This window comes from Phycodurus eques, chromosome 16 (assembly GCF_024500275.1).
Source record: "Phycodurus eques isolate BA_2022a chromosome 16, UOR_Pequ_1.1, whole genome shotgun sequence".
Lineage (NCBI taxonomy): Eukaryota > Metazoa > Chordata > Actinopteri > Syngnathiformes > Syngnathidae > Phycodurus > Phycodurus eques.
The window spans coordinates 21,436,732-21,459,450 of NC_084540.1; the positions used below are offsets into that span (position 1 = coordinate 21,436,732).

Consider the following 22,719-nt stretch of genomic DNA (forward strand, 5'->3'; position numbering starts at 1 on the left):
ACATATGATTGTGATAAAAAAAATATTTTTTTAAAGTGACATTTTTGTGTGATTCTTAATGGAGTGTGAAACACTCATCTGTTATTTCAAATAAAGATTGATTTTTTTTTTCTTAACATATGTTGAATTTGTTTTAAAAATGTACATTTTTAAATGCATACGCTTAAAAAAAAGAAAAAGAAAATGTTCAATTTATTCCGAGGATTTATTCCCAGTTGTCCGTCCACCAATTCGCGCATCCCCCTTCCGATTAAAGTCAGCAAAGGCCCGATTAGCGGGTGCCTGGGAAAGATTTTCCTGAGTGATGCTTGTTAGAATTAAAACGACCTCATGAATACTGTATGCAGGAGCTCTCGATTTGCTTAAAGATGATTAAATATTCCGGCAAGAATGAGCAAGTTAAAGAGTGTTTTTCCTCCCCGATACCGTCGGGGCTGACAAACCTAAGGGCCGCATTTTGGTGACCGGCGTAAGTTCAGACCGACTTTCTGCCACCAAATTGTCAGCTTGGCGTAGACCGGTCTGCCAAATTGGCAAACGCGCAGCCGCTTGCCCAAAAATCAGGAAACGCCAGGATTTGCGCTGCATGTTAAACCTGTCCAATATTTACAATCATGTGTTTTTGTGGGTGTTCAACACAAAGTTGGACCGAGAAGACTCTTTGATTGTGACGCGAAACGCGACGATAGCCGCTAAGGAAGCTCACATTGTTAGCGGACACAAAAAAGCAAAAAGGAGGAGCAAGTGGTTGTGTCGAGTGTTTGTAGAACGGGTCTCACAAATCGTTCACCACGTTAAGAAAGGACGAGGAGAAGCGTTGACCAACCCACCTAGCACATAAGCTAACGGTTTCTTCTATCTCCGTCTCTCACATTTGAAAAATCTGCCAAGGTGTTGAAAATCGGAACGCCGATATTATCCCTCGGCCCGTTATCCGTCACCATGTCGCTCAGCCCTCGAAGAAAATAAAGTGGGAGAGGGTGTGAAAGTTCAACGCCGGCCTTACGGCATGTGACCCTTTGCGATCCCTCACTTCCTGGCAAGCGCCGCGGCGTGGCGCTCCGCAGTGGGCATGCGGTGTCTGTCTAAAACAACGAGGGCATTGTGAGCGCCGTTGGGGTGGCGCCAACATCCTCATTGGGCCGTTCGGAGCCTCGCAGCGGGGGACTAACTTCTTCTTCTTTTGTACTTTTACTGTCAAGTCTGCAGTTCCCACGAGCGCAGGCTTGTTCGAGGAGTTTTACTGGACAAGTCATATCTAGATTTTATGGTGGATCCACAGAGCGCATTATTATCAGCACCTGCTTAAAGTGTCCGTGACTACGACCTTTGTCCTATCAGGGGTTGTTTTGTTTGGCCCCGCCTCTGCCTGTAATACCTACTGCACAGGAAAATGTCGGGTTTCACGGGCAGTATGAAAGGGAACCCGTGGGCAGTGTCCCGCCTCTGTTCTGTTTCCTCCGAAGCCGGAAACATCCCAGGTCGATTTCATTCGCCCACTTTGTCGGTACAGAAATGTTACATGATCGAAGTACACTTAAAACAAAGAGAATTAGATGTTTTATGTTTCAAGTAAATGCACTACTTTGCTCTTGGAAGGTCTGCTAGCGTAATGCTAACACACATTGCGAACCACCATACGCAGGCTAACTAGCATTGATGTTGCAGGGTCATAACCCTTCAAGCAACAGATATCGCAACACAATTCATGCTGCGTAAAAAAAAAAAAAAAAAAAATTAAAAAAAAAAAAATATATATATATATATATATATATATTACTGAGCAGTCTTTAACGTGTACATCTGCATGTAATTTTTTTATATTGCCCCCTGGTGGCCAAGGCATGCACACCAAAAGGAGCACAACAGGGGGCTGGAACGGGTCAACGGCATTTCCATTCATTTCAACGGGGAAAGATGATTTAAGACCCGACAGGGTTGAGTTTGGGGGGCGTAAGAATTCAACTCGGAAGTCAAGGCGCCACTGCATCTATAAAAACTCAATATGAAACCAATTTATTAGTCGTAGTAATTGTGAGAGCTCTGTCAAATGTTATTTTCAGTATATGCCTCGGGCTACTTGAAAATTTAATAGACGCAGACTCGAGTGGAAATTGCAGAAGGGAGGACCTCCCTGCTGTGCAACTTTTGCCCCCATGCCATACACGTGGAGGTCTCCAGCGTGTTCTCCTCTTGTCAGCGTCAGCCGGGCGTGGATGACCCCTTGATTACCCCCCCCCCCCCCCACACACACACACACACGGGCCCCACCCCCCACTGGCAGTTCCTCGCAGGCCCGTGTGCGGTCACGGCCGAGTGGAAGTCAGGCCGGACCTCGGGAGGACGGGGGCGACGCCGAGGGTCGCTCCTCAAGCGGGGACGACGCAGACAGGCGGGCAGAATGGAAAAATGGAGCAAAGTGACTCATCGTTTCTGCGCTCAAGGCAAAAATGATAATCAGTCCTATCTGCTGAATGCCAAATATACAGCGAAATGCGTTAAAACATTGCACCTACTTGTTTAGGAAGGAAATGCCTTTTTGTCACAATTTTAAACTTTTGTTTTGCTTTTGTCAAAAAACCCCAAGGGTAAAAAATGATCGACCTATTTTCACTGCATATTTCTTGCCGTGGTGAAATTGGCTCGTTTTAGGGGCAGATCTAGCTCACTGAGGTTGCGAGTAATTGATGCCCCCTAAAAAAATTATATATATATAATTGTCTATATTGATGGTTTAAACTGTAAATATACCAAAATGGCTTAATATCATTTCAAACTCATCTTATTGCATACCTTAAAAACAAATGGCTTACCATTTTTTTTTTTTAAACGCAACAAAAGTGCACAATCTGCACATGTCCATGCACATATGGTGAGTTGGAAACTGTCCATAATCTCCGCTAACAACCCAGACTAAAGTTAGCTCCTCCCCGACAGGAAGATCTTAAAACAGACGAGATGCTTCACTTTAACAGTGTTTACCTTGACACCAACTACTACTTTCCCATTAGCCAGGGCTTTGGTGCCATGTTGTGGTATGTTAGGGCATTACATAAAGAGCACAAAAATATGCAAATTGGTGAGTATTTTGGTGAATATCTGACGATGGGTTCCTAAGAGAAACAACAAGAATAAGTAAATTTGTAAATAGCGAACCACGAGTAGGCGGGCGCTTACTGTAAACTACCGTTCTAAAGTCAATCAATTCAAAATCTCCTTTTTTTTTTTTTTTTTTTTTTTTTTTTAAATGGTAACTGTGTTTTTGTTCGTTTTCAATGAGCAAAACATGAAATTAATCAGAAGACCAGTGATCATCAGGTCCAAAAGTAAGGTATCTTTGTTTATCAATCTATGCCATTCTCATATAGTGACAGGCATCACGACGAAATGTTCTTCCATTGGATGGTACAAGGGTACATCATTAACCTCGATGTTAAATACTGTATGTGGCTCGGCTCAAAGTTTGGCCAACAGTGGCTGGACATCATCATGTGGGTTTTTAAAAAAAAAAAGCGCTTTTCTTTCAAAAATGTGGACATTTCGAAGTGACCCCCAAATTTCTTTTATCACTGCCATTGACGGCTTTAGAAGTCAAATATCCATGTCAACTGGGAAGGCTGGCAGTGAATCAGTTTTAATAGTAGACTATATATATAGTACAACGTTGTATTTTCAGAGAAAACATGAAATCGTCTGGGTGACCACAAACTTTTAAACAGTAGTGTATTTAACAAGTAATAGTGTGTATTCTTGTGTTTTCTGTAATTATATATTTGTGTTAGGCGGCACAGTACGGACATACGGTTAGGTCGGGGGTTCAAATCTCAGCAACAAAAGTTTTGGCATCCTTAAAACGAAACCAATGACACGTGAACATATCCAACATATATTCCCGTCTGTTCTGGCTGTACAATATTTATAGCCCATTTCCAGCGGTTAGCAGCTCTGGTTGTGCAGGATGGAAAAAGACATTTCAACACTTGCTTCGGGCCCGAGGAGGAAAGCGATGACACAATCCCGCCTAGATGATTAAGTCGGACTGTAAAGTGCGTATGAAATATTAGCAGTCGCTTCGTTGCGGCTATGATGACGTAAGCAAGCGCACATACCAACTTCGTTTTTCAGCAGGCATCTGCCGGGGCGTCCTCGCCCCTCCCCCGATCCACGTGTGCGTGCGCCCGCGTGTGTGGTCTACAGGCTTTCCGAGGTGAAGAGGACAACGAGGACAACACCGGGCACTTGAATGTTTCTCTTCTGTGCTGCCGGTGATCATGATCCTTGCGTCTTGCGCTGCGCAATGGAACACAGTACAAACAGTACCGTACGTGAAATTACAAAAAAAAAAGAACAAGACTATAAAATGAACAATGACAAGCGTTTCATGTGACATACAGTATAAGCGGTACAAATGTAATGAAACATATATAAAAAAATAAAAATAAAACGCTGAATTATTTGGCGATATTGACGCGCTTTCCCTTGCAGGAACGATCCAAATGTGTCCGATTCTTGTGAAGAGCCCCCTTCAGGTCACCCAGCAACTTGGCACGTGGATTTAGAGCTGGGCTCTGGTTGTAAAAAACAATTATTAAGGGGGGGGGGGGGGGGGGGGGGGAACATGTTTTAAGACTCATATTAAACCTTATTTCACAGCTCTGGACAACTTCAAAATTATCCAAATTTGGTCGTTGTCATCATTTTTCACAAATCTGGACTTTTGGTCTTTTTTCTCAGGTCGTCTGTTGTTTTTATATATTATTAAAAATGTAAAGTTTTGAGAACAAATCTTTGAAGTCTCTTGGACACTTGAACTGTCTGAGGAATGTCGTAAGACATCGTTATGTCACCTCAACATTCAAAGTTTGGATGTTTTTTAGACAATATCTAGTGAAAATAGTTAGGTTACATACATTTGAGTAAGTCTAAGTTTTTAAAATAATGGCTCACTATCATGCTTCAGTGCAGAAGGAACTAGTCAGCCACAAAGGTACGCTATTGCTGTGTTTTTTTTTTTTAAATACAACACAATACTGTTGAGTGCAATGTTTCTTACAAAGAAAAAACGTAAAACGTAAAAACGGATTAATTGCTTTTCTATTCATTTCAATGGGGAAAGGTGATTTGAGATACAGGTGTTCTGCGATAAGAGCGTGGTCACGGAATAAATTTAATTTGTAAATTTGTAATGACCCCATGTGCCAAAAACACACAGTATAATGCATGAAGTGCTGCATCCATGAGCGAAAATGCTATTTTTGGCTCGCTCCCCCCCCCTCCGCCCACCAACCCTGCTACGAGAAGCCCCTCGCCTTGTCGCTCGGCACCTAACTTTGCCCGCGTTTAGCAGCGATGCCGATTCCTTTCAAGGACGAGATCGGTTCATCGAGAACGACACGATCCGAAACGATTCGGTGGCTTGAAATCGATTCGGCAACTTTTTTGTCAAAACTTCAACCGGCGTGACCGTGAAATAAATACGTGGATACTCGACAGTGCCAGTGAAATGTCCTCAATTGATCGTGTTTCTTGTCAACGGTATCAGGTAAAAAAAAAAAAAAAAAAAACTAAACGACCATTAATGGCAAATGCAATCACACTTTATTTGAATACATTTCTTAAAATAACTTTTAGCTCTCGTGCTGTCGTGGGGGGGGGGGGGGGGGGGGGAATAAATAAATACAAATAAAATAAAAACTGCTTGGAATGTTTCACCAACTGATGTTTGGCCTAGCTTGCTTCTTGGAATCGTACATCAACTTAGCAACTTCTCATATTCTTAGCAATTTGCGTGTCCGTCGTGTTTTCTCCTCGATCGTTTTTGATTACCGCCAAACCAAAACGAATCCAAACTTTTGATGAAAAGCTTGGAAGGACCTTACAAAAAAAAAAAAAACATTTAAATTGAGCGCTCTGCTCATTGAGGCGTAAGAATGCCTGCACTGCGCATGCGCCCCTCCCATGAGCCCCTGCGCACTTTACAAGGAATGATGGGACATGTAGTTTGCTTCGCAGACCGGCTCACTCAATAGTGCCACAAAAAAAACAAAAAAATACACAGTTTGATACTCCCATGATCCTCTGCGACATCACCGACAGCAAAACTTAAATCGGGTAACACGTGACAACTTTATGGTTAAAAGTGCTCAACACACACAAACACACACACATATACACGCATTCATATACAATCTGCCGTGCTTAAATTCAATGTGTTATTTTCTAGCGTCGATACAATCGATTGATGACCTTTTAGAACGATTTAAATCGATATATTTTGATCCCGGAGGCAAAGTAGCCGAGGACAGATCGATCCAATTGGGTCGTAGGATTATAAATCAATATATCGACGTGTATGGATGCATCTTGCTCGTGTCGAAACGTTTTTGTTCCTCACGTGATAAACAAGAAACACACACACACACGAGTTCGTGCCCTTGTGTTACGGGGACCTGATTTGCCCCGAAGACATACTTGTGTAACCACATTTTTCTCCCCCAAGAGTGATGAAATAATAACAAAAACACAGACACTTTCCTTTTTTTTGTTTTGTTTTTTTTGCAGTTTGTTTTTGAGCTATTCAAATAAAGGCCTGGCAAACATGCTGCTGCAAACTTAAAAGAAATCAAATGCTGCAGTTGCCAGGGGAGTGGTCTCCATTTGTGTGCGTATACCGTGTGTGTGTGTGTTTGTGCACGTGGGAGGGTTTTTTAAAAAAAAAAAAAAAAAAAAAAAAAGAGAGAAAAGACTGTATGAGCAATCTTGGATGGAGTTTCTTTCCCCCCCCCAACGTTTTTACTCCCCGTTTCGTTGCTATTCCACCCCCACTCTTCCCCTCCGCCCACCTTCCACACCGCACCGGGCAGGTTGTTTAATTCTTTCCAGATTGCGGCATGCCGTCGGCCCCTGCAAGGGCTCGCAAGAAGTCTGCTGATGGAATTTAGCAGGGAAAAAAATAAAAAAACAAAAAGAGGTTTGGCAGCGTCCAGGCTCGGGGGCGCCTGACGCAACACAGCCGAAGGCAGACAGCGCCTCCCAATGGTGGCGCTGGCAAACTACAGACCACAAGTGAACACATTTGACTTGAGGGAGCCAGAAAACCTTTTTTTTTTGTTGGAAGGGGGGGGGGGGGGGGTGTAAATGTGAAGAACAAAATGTTGCCTCATACTTCACCCTTATGGCATCATTGGTGACTAACAACATTTTACAGTAAATGATGCAACACTTATTACAAAACCATTTGTGAGGCTATGAATGAAGACATACTACAAATCTATGCCCCCCCCCCCACACACACACACCAGGTGTGATCCTCCTGCGACCACTAGATGGCAGTAGACAACAGGCAGTCCTGTAACAAGTACTTTGAAGTCGGGAGGGGGGGGGGGTGAAAGGCCACACAATCCAACAATACTAAATTAAATGAGCAAACAAGACAATAAAACAAAAAGTAGCTATGCATAAAAAAGACTAACGGCGACCAAACGGAACGATTAATTGCGCAGCTGCTGTTATCACCGGGGTGAGAATAATGACATTTTTAGCCCCCGTTGACAAATTGGATGCTGGTGTAATGTGACATCAAGAAATGGAGGGCCTGCAAAAGTGGCCTTGAACGATTGAACAAGGGAACAAATCGGAGCTTTGCAAAAAGGGGGATTCCCTGACTGGACTGTGCAAAGCTCCGAGGTGTTGGATTACAAATCCACATTTATAGTCGTGAAATTTCTGGCCCACAAAATAAAAAGGCTAAATATGAATGTTCCCTCTCGAAAATAAGCTTTTCGAAAAAGGAATAATGACGAAAATGTGCATTTCATTGGATTTGAACCCACATTAAGCACAAATTGAACATCAAGACTGCGCTTAAATATAGAAAAAAACGAATGACCCAGTTCAAATGTATTGCATAAAAATTCGACACAAAAATGTTGAAAAACAAACAGTTCAGATAGATTAATTGCAAATGTATTGCACTTGAAAGTTAAATACAACCGAACTGTGTCGAGGTAGTGATTGTTATAGGTACCACTAGAGGGAGCCCGTGTAGCAAACCTTTCGAATCCCTGCTTGAAATGACCATTTCAACTTTGACACCATGTTCAACGCTATAAAGTAGACGACGTAGGCAAAATAGGTCTGTCGGGAAAGGAAATAACAGTCATGTAGTGAGCCCAAGTGTTCATAAAAAATGAGATGGATGTTTAGTACCCAAAATGTGCATTTGGTAACATTATGCAGTTTAAACATTAGTACTGCGCTTAAATGGCCGTCCATGCATTTTCTTTACTGCCTCTCCTCAAAAAAGGGACGCTGGGTCGCTGGAGCGTATCCGGCGAAAGAAACGAAAGAAAAACTGCACCTCGATAATGATTCAATTCAAATGTATTGCACATAAGTTAAAATAATTCTATAAGGCTAAATGTAACGGTTTTGAACTTCGGAGTTAAATACAACCCAACTGGACTTAAGTTGTGATTCTTTCACATACCACTAGATGGAACTCAGTGACCTAAGATATCATTTCCTAACGTGCCGAGACGATAACGAAACATACGGCGATGAATGATCACAAATTCTTTTATTGAAAAATAGACGTTATTTTGGCTAATACAGGGAACAAAAGCTGTAAATATACAGTCGAAACAACAACAGTAAGGCAAAAGACAAACGTCCCTCATTCACACACAAAACCGTAGAACAACCTGAATTATATACGAAAGTGTTGGTGTTATTTAGTGATTATCCTTTTTAAGCTAAAACATGTTTCGAAAGCGAGTCTCCCGATCATTCCCGACAAAACAAAATTTTCTGGAATAATAATAATGACATTTTGGCAGGTCCACCAGGTAACCGCAACCACAAGGAATCCTTTTTTTTTTTTTTTTGGGGAAAGATGAAGCAACAGTCAATCAGCGATGACTCCACAAGCTGCAACCAAATCTTTTCTGCTGCTGCTTCTGCTTTTTGCAAACTCACAAAACAAACACAGATAAGAACAAATACTGACAGATTTGGATTTAATTGGGTCTGTTAGTGACACTGAATAAAGCTAATTAATAAGACAGGAAGTGACAACGCAGCGCATCTCCCCAAATAGTCGCTTGGTGAGAAAATGTTACCGCTTGATTACAATTTTAGTGAACGTGGAGTTTAAAGCCAAGTCCAAATGACAATTGTGGAGAAATTCAGCAAAACGAGCGGGGACACCTCTTCATCATCGTCATCATTAATAGTGTGCAGGGCACTCGTTTACAAGATTCGTTTGAGACGTGCCTTGTGAGGTGTTGCTGTTTTGGTTAGCAACGGGGTCCAACTAGTCTCAGCAGTTAACTAATGTCTATGTTTGAACATAGTACAATTCAAGCGTGCACCCCAAGTCCGATACTACCATCCGCTGACGAAAAACAAATGCGTCCGTTTTGCCATTTCGCCGGTAGGCTGGAGAACATCCCAGCAGACTGGAGCAATGGCGGCATACGCGCTGGACTGGTCACCAGCCAATCACATGCAAACAACCATTCACACCTATGGACAACTTGGTCTTCAATAAAGCTAATATGCATGTTTTTACAATGTGGGAGGAAGTTAAGATGATTTGTTTACTATTAAAAAATATTCGTCAGTGTTGTCAATCATGTGTATTTATTGGCAACAAACTGAGTTTTTTTTTTTTTTTTTACATTTTTTTTTAATTGTACTTATTACTTAGAGAAAATGCACAAGAAGCCCTGGAAAACCATGAACGAGATTCAAACCCAGAACCAATCAACTGTCAGGCAGATATACGAACCACGCCAACACCGTGCTGCCCGCTGCCATTTTCCATCACAAAAAAAAAAAAAAAAAAAAAGTCAGCCCATGGAAGCTATTATTCACACACGGACGGATTTAAACGCTGTTGCTAACCAAAACTACAGCACCGTCTGTCAGATCATGTTTGGGTGTCACGCACACGGCATCGATTTGAGGAAATAGGATACTGTGGCCTTAAGACAAACCTTCCGCGCTTGCTCTCGCTATACACTTAATGCTCAACGTCCACCATTAGGCTCTCGTTTACTGTCAGAAATGTGCAGCTGGCGGGCAGGAAAAAAAACCAGAAGAATTCCACAGGAAGCGGCGACACGGGAGCCCGGCAGCACAGCGGCACTCGTCATTTATATTCTGATGGAGGAGGAGATACCCGAGTGCCGGTCCTGTGGTGATGAGAGGAGGGGGAGGAGGGGGGGGGCGGGTGGGGGAATGAGATGCTGGGAAGAAAAAAAACTTTTCCGTTCCAAGCGGTCCTCGGTGGCCCTCTTCTGGAATGTTCCATATTCAATGAGCGAGAAGAAATGAATTCCTCGCGATTCCCACAATCCAACTCCACTCTCAGGGGGTGCTACTTGCTTACGTAAACAACATTCCAGAGTTTCTCATACGCGGATCTCATCATCTTCGTCGTCGTCGTCGTCTAAGAAAGACGAGAAGTGGCTCTCCTCTTCCGGCGGAGCGCTGAAGGTGGCGCTGTCCGTGTCGGCCGCGTACGCCCGAGCCTTCTCGTCCAGGGCCGCCGAGCCCGAGCTGGACACGGAGCAGCTGTCCAGGTGCTGCAAGTGTTTGGGGAGGACCTCCGGGGTGTACTGGGGGGTGTAGGACGCCTCGGTTTCGCTGCTCTGAGGCACTTTCGCCACCGCCGCCGTCCTCCCGGCGTCGTCTTCTTCTTCTCCGTGGGCGCCGAGTGGCGGGGAGGCGCGGCCCTCGCTGCTCTTGCCTTCCTCGTAGCCGAGGTCGTCGTCCTCCTTTTCCATCACGCCCAGGATGTCCCCCAGCATGGACGGGCCCAGGTCCAGGTGGAAGGACATGACCGACTCGGCGTGCTTCATTCCGCTTCCGGGGGGGCTCCACTTCTCGGGGAGCTCGCCGGGTTCCCCGAAGCGGCGCTCCTCCAGCTCCAGGAAGTACGTTCCGGTGGCCGCGGCGTCCCCGCCATCGCCTTCGCTGAGCTGCTTTAAAGGACTCGGGGAGAGACTCTTGGCCGCCACGCCGTCGGCTCTGTCCTCGTCGTTGAGGAAGGGCAAAGACATGGCGTTTTTCACGTAAGTGGGAGAGCCTCCGGAGACCACCAGGGGGTGCTCTCGCTGCTGGTCCACTCGGGTGGTGGACTGCGAGCGCTTGCTGCTGCGGAAAGTGCGCGACAGGAGGCCCGGCCGAGGGGAGCTGGGGAAGGAGGCGGTCTGGGCGGGGGGTTCGCCCGAGCGCGTGCTGAGGAAGGAGGTGTCGCCGAAAGCGTCGCCGCTGCGGCCCACGTGCATGGTGTGGCGGAAGTCGCCCAGCGGCGCGCTGATCATCTCCCGGGTCAGGTCGGTGCGGGAGCGCCGGTTCTTCTGGGAGGAGCCGGACACCAGCTGCTTTAGGATGGGCATGACGGCGGATTTTTTTTCTCCTTTTTAGCTCGCGGGACGGTCAAAAATCCTGGATGAACAATCCTCAACAGTCAGCACGGGAACCTGAAAATAAAATAAAATGCTTTACACAAAATGCACTTTGAATGTAATGTAATGCAGAGTGATGTTTCAATTGGCACTCAAAAATTAAGATAACTTGAAGTCAGAGGCCACAATTTTAATCTCAATCTCCAATTACAGCTGCAAGCACAGTTGAAGACCACACGGCGCTGTTATTTTGGCGAGCAACCGAACTCTGCATGGCTCTCCAGTAAACTTTACCCATCCGTAAACTCAGATAATTACAGATTACAGAGTTCCTCGGTCTACATCCAACAACAAACGCAGTTTTGAGGTTACGAACAGTGCGCAATCAACTCATTTGCACAGCGGCGGAAGAATACGTTGTCACGTGACACAAGAAGGCGCACTTAGTTCCTACCATAATTATTGCTGTTAATTTGGATTGTTTTGCATTCATGGCCTCTGAGTGTTTTGCAAATGAATATTGACTGTAGTTTTGGTTTAAATACTGCGGTAGCAAAGGCTAGCAATTGAATTGAATTTGTCGCTACTGTACGAACACAACCATCTATACTACCGATTTTTTCCCAATGGGGAAGAAAGAAAGCGCTCCTTGTCTTGCAAGTCTTTTAGAGAAGTGGCCACTATTTGAGGAAACACAGAATTTAACCAAGTGTTATTTTACATTTCTGTCAAGTAAACGCAAATCATTCCGAGGAATTTCGTCTGAAAAGAATCCATCAATTATGCAAAAAGATCACGATGCTCGCACAGTGACGTGACCTCAACGCGGCACTAAAACTGTCAGGGAACCTCCACAGGAATGTGTTTTAAAAGAGAACGTGTGGTCGGGACCGTGGCGCCAAGCGCACGCACAGTACGGGACAAAAGTATTCATACACCGAGCCATTGCTTTGACACGTGTAATAAATGGGTAACGAGGATGGACCGGCTGCCTCTTCAACACGCCTCGGGAAGTTTTTGACAATCTCGCGTTATTGAAACATGGCATTCATTCCACACACAGGAAAACCTCGACGCAGCGAGAAGCCGTTCCCACTTCCTCAGGTGGCGCCCTGCAGGTCAGCCGTGGGGTGTCTCATTTAGGGCTCTGACATGTTGAGAAAACATGAAAAGAGTGCAGCAGCTGCCATGGTGGTCTACCAAGGGCAAAGCAGTTCCTGGCACCTTTTAATTGCAGATGGAAACTCGCCATGGTTGCACTTTCTTGCACTTTGGCTCAGATACTGTAAGAGTGAAGAACCATTCTTTGACTCCCGCATTGTTTACGCTACAACTTTGGATTTATCCAATGGAAGAAGACTTCCCAATCAGATTCAGTACTAAAAGTAAGATTCACATACTTTTTTTGGGCCATCCACTTCATGAGGTTGGCTTTGGTGTTTTTGGTGATGGAAAAAAATGGTGGCCCACCAAACACATAGGTGAGCTTTATACAGTGCCAGGAAGTTCTGATTAAAACTCAAAAACTAAATTGGATTCTCTTTCCTGGTCGTGCCACATTTTTCATGGTCACATGTTGCTAGATAGAATTCACGGGGCACAAAAAAACAAAGTCAATTTAGCCAAAAGTGAGTTACTTAAGACAGACGTACACAATTAATTGCAAATAAAGTCAACATTACACTAAAACATGTACAAATTAAATTATAATACGTAGAATAAAAGTATTCAAAAACAAGTTGAAAGATGGACTACAAAGATGTGTTTTTGAAGCAATATATATATATATATATATATATATATATATATATATATATATATATATATATATATATACACACACACATATATATATATATATATATATATATACACACACACACACATATATATATATATACACACACATATATATATATATATATATACACACACACACATATATATATATATACACACACATATATATATATATATATATACACACACACACATATATATATATACACACACACACACACACACATATATATATATACACACACACACACACACACACATATATATACACACACATATATATATATATATATATATATATATATATATATATATATATACACACACCACACACGCACACACACACACACAGAGACACACACACGGACATACAAGGATTCAATGTTATGAATGGTGTGCAATTGACTAGTTTGTGTAGCGTCTTAAGACCACGTTGTGACTCAGTGGTTTTTCATACAAATATTTACTGTAGTTGTGACTTTACTACTGCATTAGCGTCGGTTCATGATAGACTCTGGCGTGTTCCAACTTTTCCGAATTCGGGTTATGTCACCGCCGTTGAACGGAACCCTGACCGCCTTTATGCCATGAAGCTCTCAACGCTGTTTCCTTAGCGACCCACACAGCAGCAGGACGAGAGCCAAAGAAAGTCCGAATGACCCACTTGAAGGCAGCGGTTCCAAAACCAGCCGTTTATATGCATTGCATCTCGCGCTTGAAAATCACAAGAAACTTTCTCCACCACAGCGCCACCTGCTGGATGCCCCGAGTGCAAACTACCCACGAGCCCACCCGCTCGTTATCCCGTCACCTCACCGGCACGCGGCGCGAACCAGCTGAGCCTCGACTCCCTGATTAAATGCCCCCACCTGCCTCGTTTCCACGGAGACGCCCTCCATCACGCGACAGTGTTTTCTGTCAGCGACTGCAGAAGTCTTCAGGCGGCACGCAACACATATGGTCTCCTTATGCGTCAGGCTGCATCTTTGACTCGAATACATTTGGAGCCATCAATGTGGCTCGTTTCCTGCCAAAACGCACATTTTCTCACAGTCACAAGTTTATTATTACAGCTTCATGCGCTCCCCCGAAATGGAGAGTGGGTGGGCGGGCGGGGAGGGTGGGTACAGATACTTCACATCCAGCGAAAAGCTTCTGGGTGGCATAAACAGACTGCAGGGGAAAAAACAAGACACAAAAGTCCTAATTGTGAGTCTGGTTCCACTCCCTTCCTATCTCATCCCCCCAACCCCCACAGGCCCCGATCAAGCGACATGCTTGCTTCACGTTCGTTACACAGCGCGTTTGTTAAGCTGAATCAAAACCAGCAACAGCAAAGATGAAGCCAGCTTCAGCTCTGTTTTATTTATAGCTTTTTACATGCGAATGTGCATACATGTTGGTGAAGAAGGGGTAGGGAGGGAGGGGGGGGGGGGTGAGGGGAGGGGAGCCTGAGAAGGCAGCATTTGGCGTGGGAACAGCAAAGTCACAGCATGGGAGGCTTGACTTGGTAAACTCTCTTGAACAGCACTCATGGGCGGACTACAAACACGGACGACGCGCCGCAGAAACGCCAGTGCATGCGCTTTGTCTCACTTAAAAAATCTGATAACGTGGGGCAGATTTTGGGGCGACATTTGCAAGATCGGGTAAAAATAGCAGAAAATGCTGCAATAAGCATGCCAGGCCTGCAGTTGACGATTCCATTTTTGTCCTCCGGGGTCTCGTGCGAAATGGTTATCCAATTCACAAACGAGACTAATTCGGCCGATTTATGCACAGCTTTCATGAAAAATTAAGTGGTGTAACTGTCCTTTAAACTGACACTGAACACTGACGCCCCTTAATATTGCTTAATATTAAGACGTGAAGGACTAATTACGACACGAATGCATTCACTTGAGTTTACCGCAGTTTCTCAACTACATGCCCCAAGGGAACAGACTTTTTTGCACATTTAACAATTAATTAAATCTCTACCCTGTTTTGTTATGGATGGGGATAATCTCACTTTAAAGAGGATCCTGTTAACTTGATGGGAGGGCTGAGAGAAGAGCAGACCAAAACCAATATAAGTAAACACGGGGCCATAAATCACATGTTCACGTGGCAGCTCTCGAGGTAGTCTTCATGAACACACGCACGCGCACACACTGGCTGTAAGCCCAGGGCTCAAATCACTCGTAATGAATATGCTTCATAAAACATCCAAGCAATAGCTTCAATTTATGAGGACTGACAGGAAATTATTGACTTCCTGCATTCAACGTTTGACTTCCTGCTGATGCTCTTTTGCACTAAAAGGTGGCAATGCACAAGAGGCAGACCACGCACTCATGTACATTGCCCCAATAATATCGACATGCCTTCTTTGTACAGCGTGCATTCTGCTGACGGGGAGTGTGTGGAGGGGAGGGGGGTGGCGGGAACTTTGTGTCTGGGCCATTTGAAGTCATTGACCTGGATGGATAAGTGAATGACCTGAGGGGGAAATGACATGCGGGACGTTTAGTGGGCTGGACAGGGGGGGACAATTAGCTTGAAAGTCATTCGCAGACATGCCGTTTCTTAGTCTAGATTGCCCCCCCCCCCACACACACACACACACACACACACACAAAACACAAAAAAAAACTGTCAGTAACACGCTACAATCACAACGACGGCACACGCAAGATCCGGTAATTCAGCAGACAAAAAGGCCACCTCTTAGACAGACATCGGCCACCAAACTCAGTTAGCTGGCCTGAAGACCTCGTTTCGGCTCGGAAATCACATTAAATCTGGGAGGGAGGCAGGAAACCGCCGCACAGACACAACACAAGCATCTGATGGGCTTTTACAACAAAGGTCCAATTTAGCTGTGCGCTCAAAACGACCCATATGGGTCCTGAGAGCGTGTTGACGTACGGAGCGGCTTCAGTCCAAAATCCCACGCAAGGGACTCATTTGGAGCTAAAGTCCCATTCTCGCTCAGCAAAACAGCTCAGTTGAGTTAAAGTGGGTTACTGAAACTGAGTATTTCACACACAAAAAAAAACATACCAGGTTTTTTTTTTTTTTCCAGATAATTAATAATAATAATAATAATAATTTTAATTTAAAAAAAGAGCTCCCATTGTGCTTGCCACTCAGGTTGCTATTTTGCTAAATGTTAGCATTAAAAATATATAAATAAATAAAATTCTAGGCACGTCCTGACCACTTTTTTTGTACCTTGATTTTGTGTATCTGGCAAAACCGAGTCCCAGTCCGATACCTCGGCAATGCATAAGAAAAAAGAGACTCCATTACAAAAAAAAAAAAAATCTATTCGAATAAAGGTACTCCAACATGATACCTTTTTATTTCGACGCCTAGTGCGGCATTGGTTCAAACCAATTAAACAATCAGCGGTGCGGCACAAAATAATCGAAATCGGCCCGATTTACAACTAATACATTTGAAAAAATATCCAACTGCAGACCAACATGTAAAAATCCCCATCAATCTGCCTTAGTGCTTTTTGTCTCGGGTTGCCATCTTGCCATATGCTAGCATAACAAAAATTAAATGCCAACCCTTTACAAAGTAGCAATATTCATTTTGAATAGTACCTGACCATAGGACACAATGGAATATATAAATCCACAAGGCTTGGCGTTTTTTGGTACTCAGTTTGCCATTTTGCTACATGTTAGCACATTAGCATTTCATCAGTTCTCTGAAATAGCACCCAACTACAGGGGAAGATGTAAAATTTCGATCACTCTCCCTCTGTTCTTTTTGTACCCAGCTTGCTAGCTTGCTATACGTTAGCATACCAACTGTCAGAATTTTACAAAGTAGTACGACTAATTTGAAATTGCGTCACGATGCAAAATCCCCGTTGACCTACCTTAGCGTGTTTGCTACGTTAGCATGTTCCCATTTGATCAATTCTCATTTGATTCGGTAATCAACTGAACGTGGTCCAAATGTAACTGTGGCCAGACAGACTACTAGGAGTACAAATACTAAAAGTGCTGTTTCATGTTGTTGTTTTTTTTTTTTTAATGGCGCACGTATGTTCTTTAAATCTCGCCTCAGAGTATTTTACCGCCATTCGTGCCTGGCAAGCTGGTGTCACGTGACCTTTTTTCACCGAGCTGAGCAAAGACGTCCCGCTTAAATTTCCGCTGAATTTGCGGCGATATCACAAGAACTGTGCTGCATTCACAAATACGTCCCGCCGACATCACACCAAAGAGGAGACGAGCTTCCAAGAAGAAAAAGAAGAAGAAGAAGAAAAAAAAACTACGATTGACATCGCGTGAGTGGGGACTGCGTTGCCGAGATGCTTTTAAAGCTTTTAAAAGAGCAAATGAAAGCATTCTTGGCTGAGAGCGGGCCTGCAGCCAGTCAGCACATAGCGTGGCGGCTGATCCCCGATGCCCTGAGAGGAGATGACTTGTTTGTGCTACATTAACAGGCAAGCAGTCTCCACAAAACACACTCCATCTTCTTGCCTGACCTGCACTTTTCTCCATGACAGCAGAGAAGGCGAACAGACGACCGGTTCTGTACGCGACACATGACAGGAACGTCTTTGTATTGTGAAAACGACAAGAAAATCTAGCAGTCGCACTCATTTGCATTATACGGGGATCCTCGGTTTATGACGGTCCTGACGTGCCGTTTTTCGAGGGTACAAAAGGTATGCGCAGCAGCGGAGGAATATGCTGTCAACCGATAACACGTTCACGTATATCTACATTACGCTTACTGCTATTCATTTGATTGTAATATGGCACAGATGTGTTTTTCATACAAATATTTACTATAATTATGACCCGACTATTGCACGAGTGTAGGTTAGTAAAGGACAACAGTCGGGTTGCACGGTATACCGGAACTAGAAAAATACTACGGCAACTTGTCGTCACGGACAATACGAAACCGTGTGTTTACAGCAGCAGTACTTTGAAGAGTTACTATTCCGCCCAACCTGAACATGCTGTGGGCAGTACACCGAATCAGTAGCAAACAACTCCCCAAATGAGAAGAAAACTTAATTCCTTCAAGCTGTTTGTTGCTCCCAGCTGACGTTTATTGTAAAACTGACACATTAAACACAGAATTCAACAACAAAAGTCCACTAGCTTAATGCTACCTTACAATTTGAAATGCCCCATAAGTTAGCACGTGTATATTTTTGTTGTTCTAGCAACGTATCTTGACATTGTACACCAACTGACCAAGTACCAGATACTACCTCGTGGCAATATGACGCGTTCCTACTAGCATACAAAATTGGGCTAAGTCGTCACCGATGCTGGATGATGGTTACATATGGCGTGTAGGAGTGGGAACGGGGTGGGAGTGACGCCCAAAGGAAGGGCAAGGAGAAATCGACCGAGTGACGCCTCCCACCTCTCGGGAAAAATCGACCCCGCCTGCCCTCCCTGTGTAAACAAACCCAAGTAAACAAACACAGCTCATATCTCCATCAACACGTTATGACAGGCTAACGGATCGCGCCGCTGTTGCGTGCGTCCACACAACACGGATCATCGTCAGGACCACGTGATTGGAACCAGGTACACCAGAGCGATGCTAAATTGCCAAGTTAGACTTTTGTGTGCCCCTGGCGGGTGTGGCAATGTGAATTGCAATTGAGGCCACAAAGCAACACGCTCGCGGGAATGCCGACGAAAGCCGCCGGCCTTCGTCCCTGGTGACCATGTGGTCAACCACGACAACACGAGAGAGGCCTCTGGAGAACAGTCAACCTCGAAGACTGCTGGGGAAAACCTGTTCTTGCATTCTTGTCTGCGACGGAAGGAATGGGAGGGAGAATTTGTGGCATCCACAGAATGTTGCTTTAAAGTGACATAATTGCAGAGACTGAAACCAGCACGCTGCCAACAACTTGTTTTAACGCATACAAATGAAACCTTCACTGATGAGACAGCTGAAACTGGCTCCGGCATGAGAGCGGTTTAACATGAACCACGGGACGGTGCGACAGAATCGACGTTTCCTTTGAACTGATAGAGCCGGAGAGCGCTGGCTCACAATGACAACAGCAAAGAACAAAACAATGGCACCAAACAAAAGCACCAGTCAAAGCCTTTCACACAATGACATGAGAGACCAACAACACAGAAGGACAACAGCGTCATAAAAAGAAAAACGGAATTTTACAAAATTCATGACAAACTAAAGGTGTGTTTACACAACAATCATCTGGTACAAACTGGTAAGGTTTATTCAATGAAAGGGTTTGTGACCATGTTGTCAAAACAAACTCCTCTGCCACAGACATCCTGTTCTGTTTTCAAAGGTTCAAATTTGGTGGCATTCATCGATTTGAAAGTGGTGCCTTGACTTCGGAGCTTTTCCAGATACGAACCGATTATTTTTTTTGTCTTGAGTTGAGGCAACAGTTTGAGTATGATGCCAGTGAACTTCACAATAAACCTCAGTTTGGCAGTTTTCACTTTAAAACGAAACGTAAAACAAATTAAACAATTCAACAAACAATCAAACAAATTAAAAACATTTTGAATGTGGGATTAACCCAAATCATTAGGTTTGTCTTACGAGCCAGCTCAGCATTGCAAATGATCTGTTCACAATTGCCTTACCTAGATAAATAAAGGTTAAATAAAACAAATAAATAAAAACACTGTGGTAATTATGAACCTTAACATATCACAAGCAGTATCAATACATACAAACAGAGCCTAAAAAAACTACTCACAGGCGTATATTCTTTATCCTGTGCAAAAAATAACCAATATTATTGTAGTTTCGTTAAAAAAAAATGGTCAAGTCAATGTCCTGTTTTCAAATGTTAGCATTTTCAGGCTCCATATTAAGTTTGCTTTTCATCCGTTTTTTGTTTGTTTTTCATTAAACATTATGTCAATGATCGCTATGTTCCGTTTTCGAATATTAGCAAATTGTGGTTGAGCAACGCTGTTGTCATAGAAACAAACGACTGCTGTTTTGGTCATGAGCTTGAGCTAGTGACTTTTCTCACAGGAAGTTCGTATTTATGGTCAATGAGGCAAAATTCCAAGCACATGTTAAGCCGAGCATCCTTCGAGAGTAGTTTCACATCCTGGGAGGCGTTTATGGATAACGACAAACAGTTTATGTTGGTATTTCCTGGAACGTGAAAGCACCGGACACCACACAAACACACACGGCCTGCAACGAGAGCGCACACACATGTTCACGCGCGGAATGCCGCAAATAACACGCTGAGGGAACGTTTCAGATGCTTTTCTGAAAATCCTAAACTGCGACTAGCCAATTCTAGCGCATAAAACGCAAACAAAACCCACTGCAACTAGAGGCTAACGTTCACCTACAGTCTCTACGCTGAGCCGATTTGTAACCGAAGACGAGAAAACTTGTGCGGGCTCGTTAGCAGGCTAAAGCCATAGGTGGGGAAGTAAACAGGCTGAGCTGGTGACACACGAGGAGGCCGTGTCATCCCTTTCAAATCCATCACGGCGTCCAGTGACGTGTCACAAAAGCGCCCCCGCCCCCATGTGTGGTTTGGATAAGAGGGGTCGAAGGTAAACGCACTGGAAGTTGCAAAAACAAGGGAGACCCCACACGAAGATGCCTGATTACATTGTCTCCTGGTGAAAGGGTGAAGCGGTGACGGACTGATGAACCCCACAGGTGAAGTCCATCAGCTAATAAAACACTACTCAGCGACCACATGACGTCCCGTACTGAGCAACTGGCTAGCTTGTTAGCTGCTGTTGCTAAAGATGGCCGCACCATCTTACTAGTCAAATAAACAGGAATGACTCCCCAGATTTTGTGCGTGTCAAACAGTTTGTTCGCGAGTTACACTGTTAATGCTAAAGTTAGCTGTGGCACTTTGCCATCTAATTCAATTAAAAAATGGTTAACCAATATATTTTATTCATCTATCGACGCTCATTAGCTACATTGCTAATGCTAAAAAAAGCTGAGGTACCTTGCTAGCAGTAAAAAATAGAACCTGGGTCACCATTTTGTAGGTATCATCTGTCTGTCTATCTTTAGCTTGTTAGCTAGCAATACTGTTGATGCTAAAGTTAGCCGTGGTATCTTGCTCTCAACATTCATCACAAATGCCTAACTGATATATTTTATTCATCGACTGCAGTGGTTGTCAATTATTTTTACACCAAGTGAAGTAGCGCCTCGAAAAATATTTGCTTTTCCAAGTACAAAGAGTTCATTTAAAATGAGGCAGCGGTATTATTTCTGAAATGTATATTTCATTACACTGTGACATTACGCACAGTTTGAACATTAAAACTCCACTTAAATACAGGAAAATAGATGACAGTACATAAATTAGGATTCAATTCAAATGTGTTGCACATGAAAGTTAAATCGAAATTCTATCCAAATAAATTTCTGTAAACAGTTCTAAAGGATTAAATGCAAATATAATGTACTTCAAAGTTAAACAAATGAACTGTCCTTAACAAATGGATTGTACTGGAAAGTTTAAGCCACTGTAAAGTTATGCACAATTTGAACAGTTATTCCAATTGATTCGGTCACGTACCACTAATGGTATTCATACCACACGCTGAGAATCACCGATCTACAGTATTGGCTATCGAAGCTAATTACCTGTATACATTTACACTGCTAATGCAAAGATGAAAACATCTTTGCTGACATCACAACACCCGAACGTCACACACTCAAGAGTTACAGATACTACGGTATTTAACCGGCTTCCTTGATGGCAAAAAAAAAAAAGAAAAAAGAAAAATGCAAGATGGACTCCATCTGGTTGCTGAAGCGAACTAACAAAACAAATTGAAAAGAATAATAATATCTCTTGAACAAACAAAATGTAGATACAAGTTTAAAGGGTCTCCACTATGGCAGGATCCAAGCAGATTGCATTTGACACAATACAGAAAGGGATTCTACAAACACCTCAAAACAAGTCAGTGACATTAATATGAACATTTTAAAAACATTTAGAATTAAAGCACATTTCCTTGAGATGAAAGACACATTCAATATTAGCTAATAGGTTGTTTTTTTGCTTTGTTTGTTTTTCTAAAGGAGGGGGGATAAGTGACGGATTATAGCCGTGCTTGTATTTTATATATTATTTTTCCCATTAAAATGTGACACAAGCATAAATCAGCGCTTGCAGGGGTGTGTGCATGGCACGAGAACAATAAGTAGCTGCAACACAAAAGCATCAGCTGCCATATTACCCACCCACATCCGTCCATCCCCCCCACACACCCCAACCCCAACCCCAACTAAACATCTCCAAACAGCAGGACACAACATCATTTGTAAAGTCAAATGTGCTGTTTGGATCCCAAACGGTGAAGCACGCTTACCTTAGCATCCCATTCATAAAGCCGGTCCCACGTTGAGGTCCCCCAGCAGAATGACAATGGCGGGGGGGGACACACGCCTCCAATGAAATGAGACGCCCAAAAATAAATAAATGAATAAATAAATGGCCAGTTCGGAAGTGGAGGCCGAAGCCGCG

General features: G+C 43.6%; 2 protein-coding genes across 2 annotated transcripts in view; both read right to left on the reverse strand.

Annotated features, from left to right (window-relative positions):
• LOC133415156 (peripheral myelin protein 22-like) overlaps window positions 1–22,637 on the reverse strand; it is a 39,213-nt gene extending 16,576 nt beyond the window's left edge. Inside the window, exons 1-2 of the mRNA XM_061700993.1 lie at window positions 22,565–22,637; window positions 4,110–4,290 (exon numbers count right to left, since the gene is read on the reverse strand). The gene's annotated coding sequence lies outside the window, so the exon portion shown is untranslated. The remainder of the gene's footprint in view (window positions 1–4,109; window positions 4,291–22,564) is intronic.
• Window positions 9,623–22,653, reverse strand: LOC133415155 (cdc42 effector protein 4-like). Its single transcript, XM_061700992.1, has 2 exons — window positions 22,565–22,653; window positions 9,623–11,489 (listed from the first exon to the last, which is right to left on the reverse strand). Exon 2 carries the CDS (start codon window positions 11,403–11,405, stop codon window positions 10,416–10,418), a length of 990 nt encoding a protein of 329 aa, XP_061556976.1. The 5' UTR covers window positions 11,406–11,489; window positions 22,565–22,653; the 3' UTR covers window positions 9,623–10,415.
• Between the last annotated feature and the right edge of the window lie 66 nt (window positions 22,654–22,719).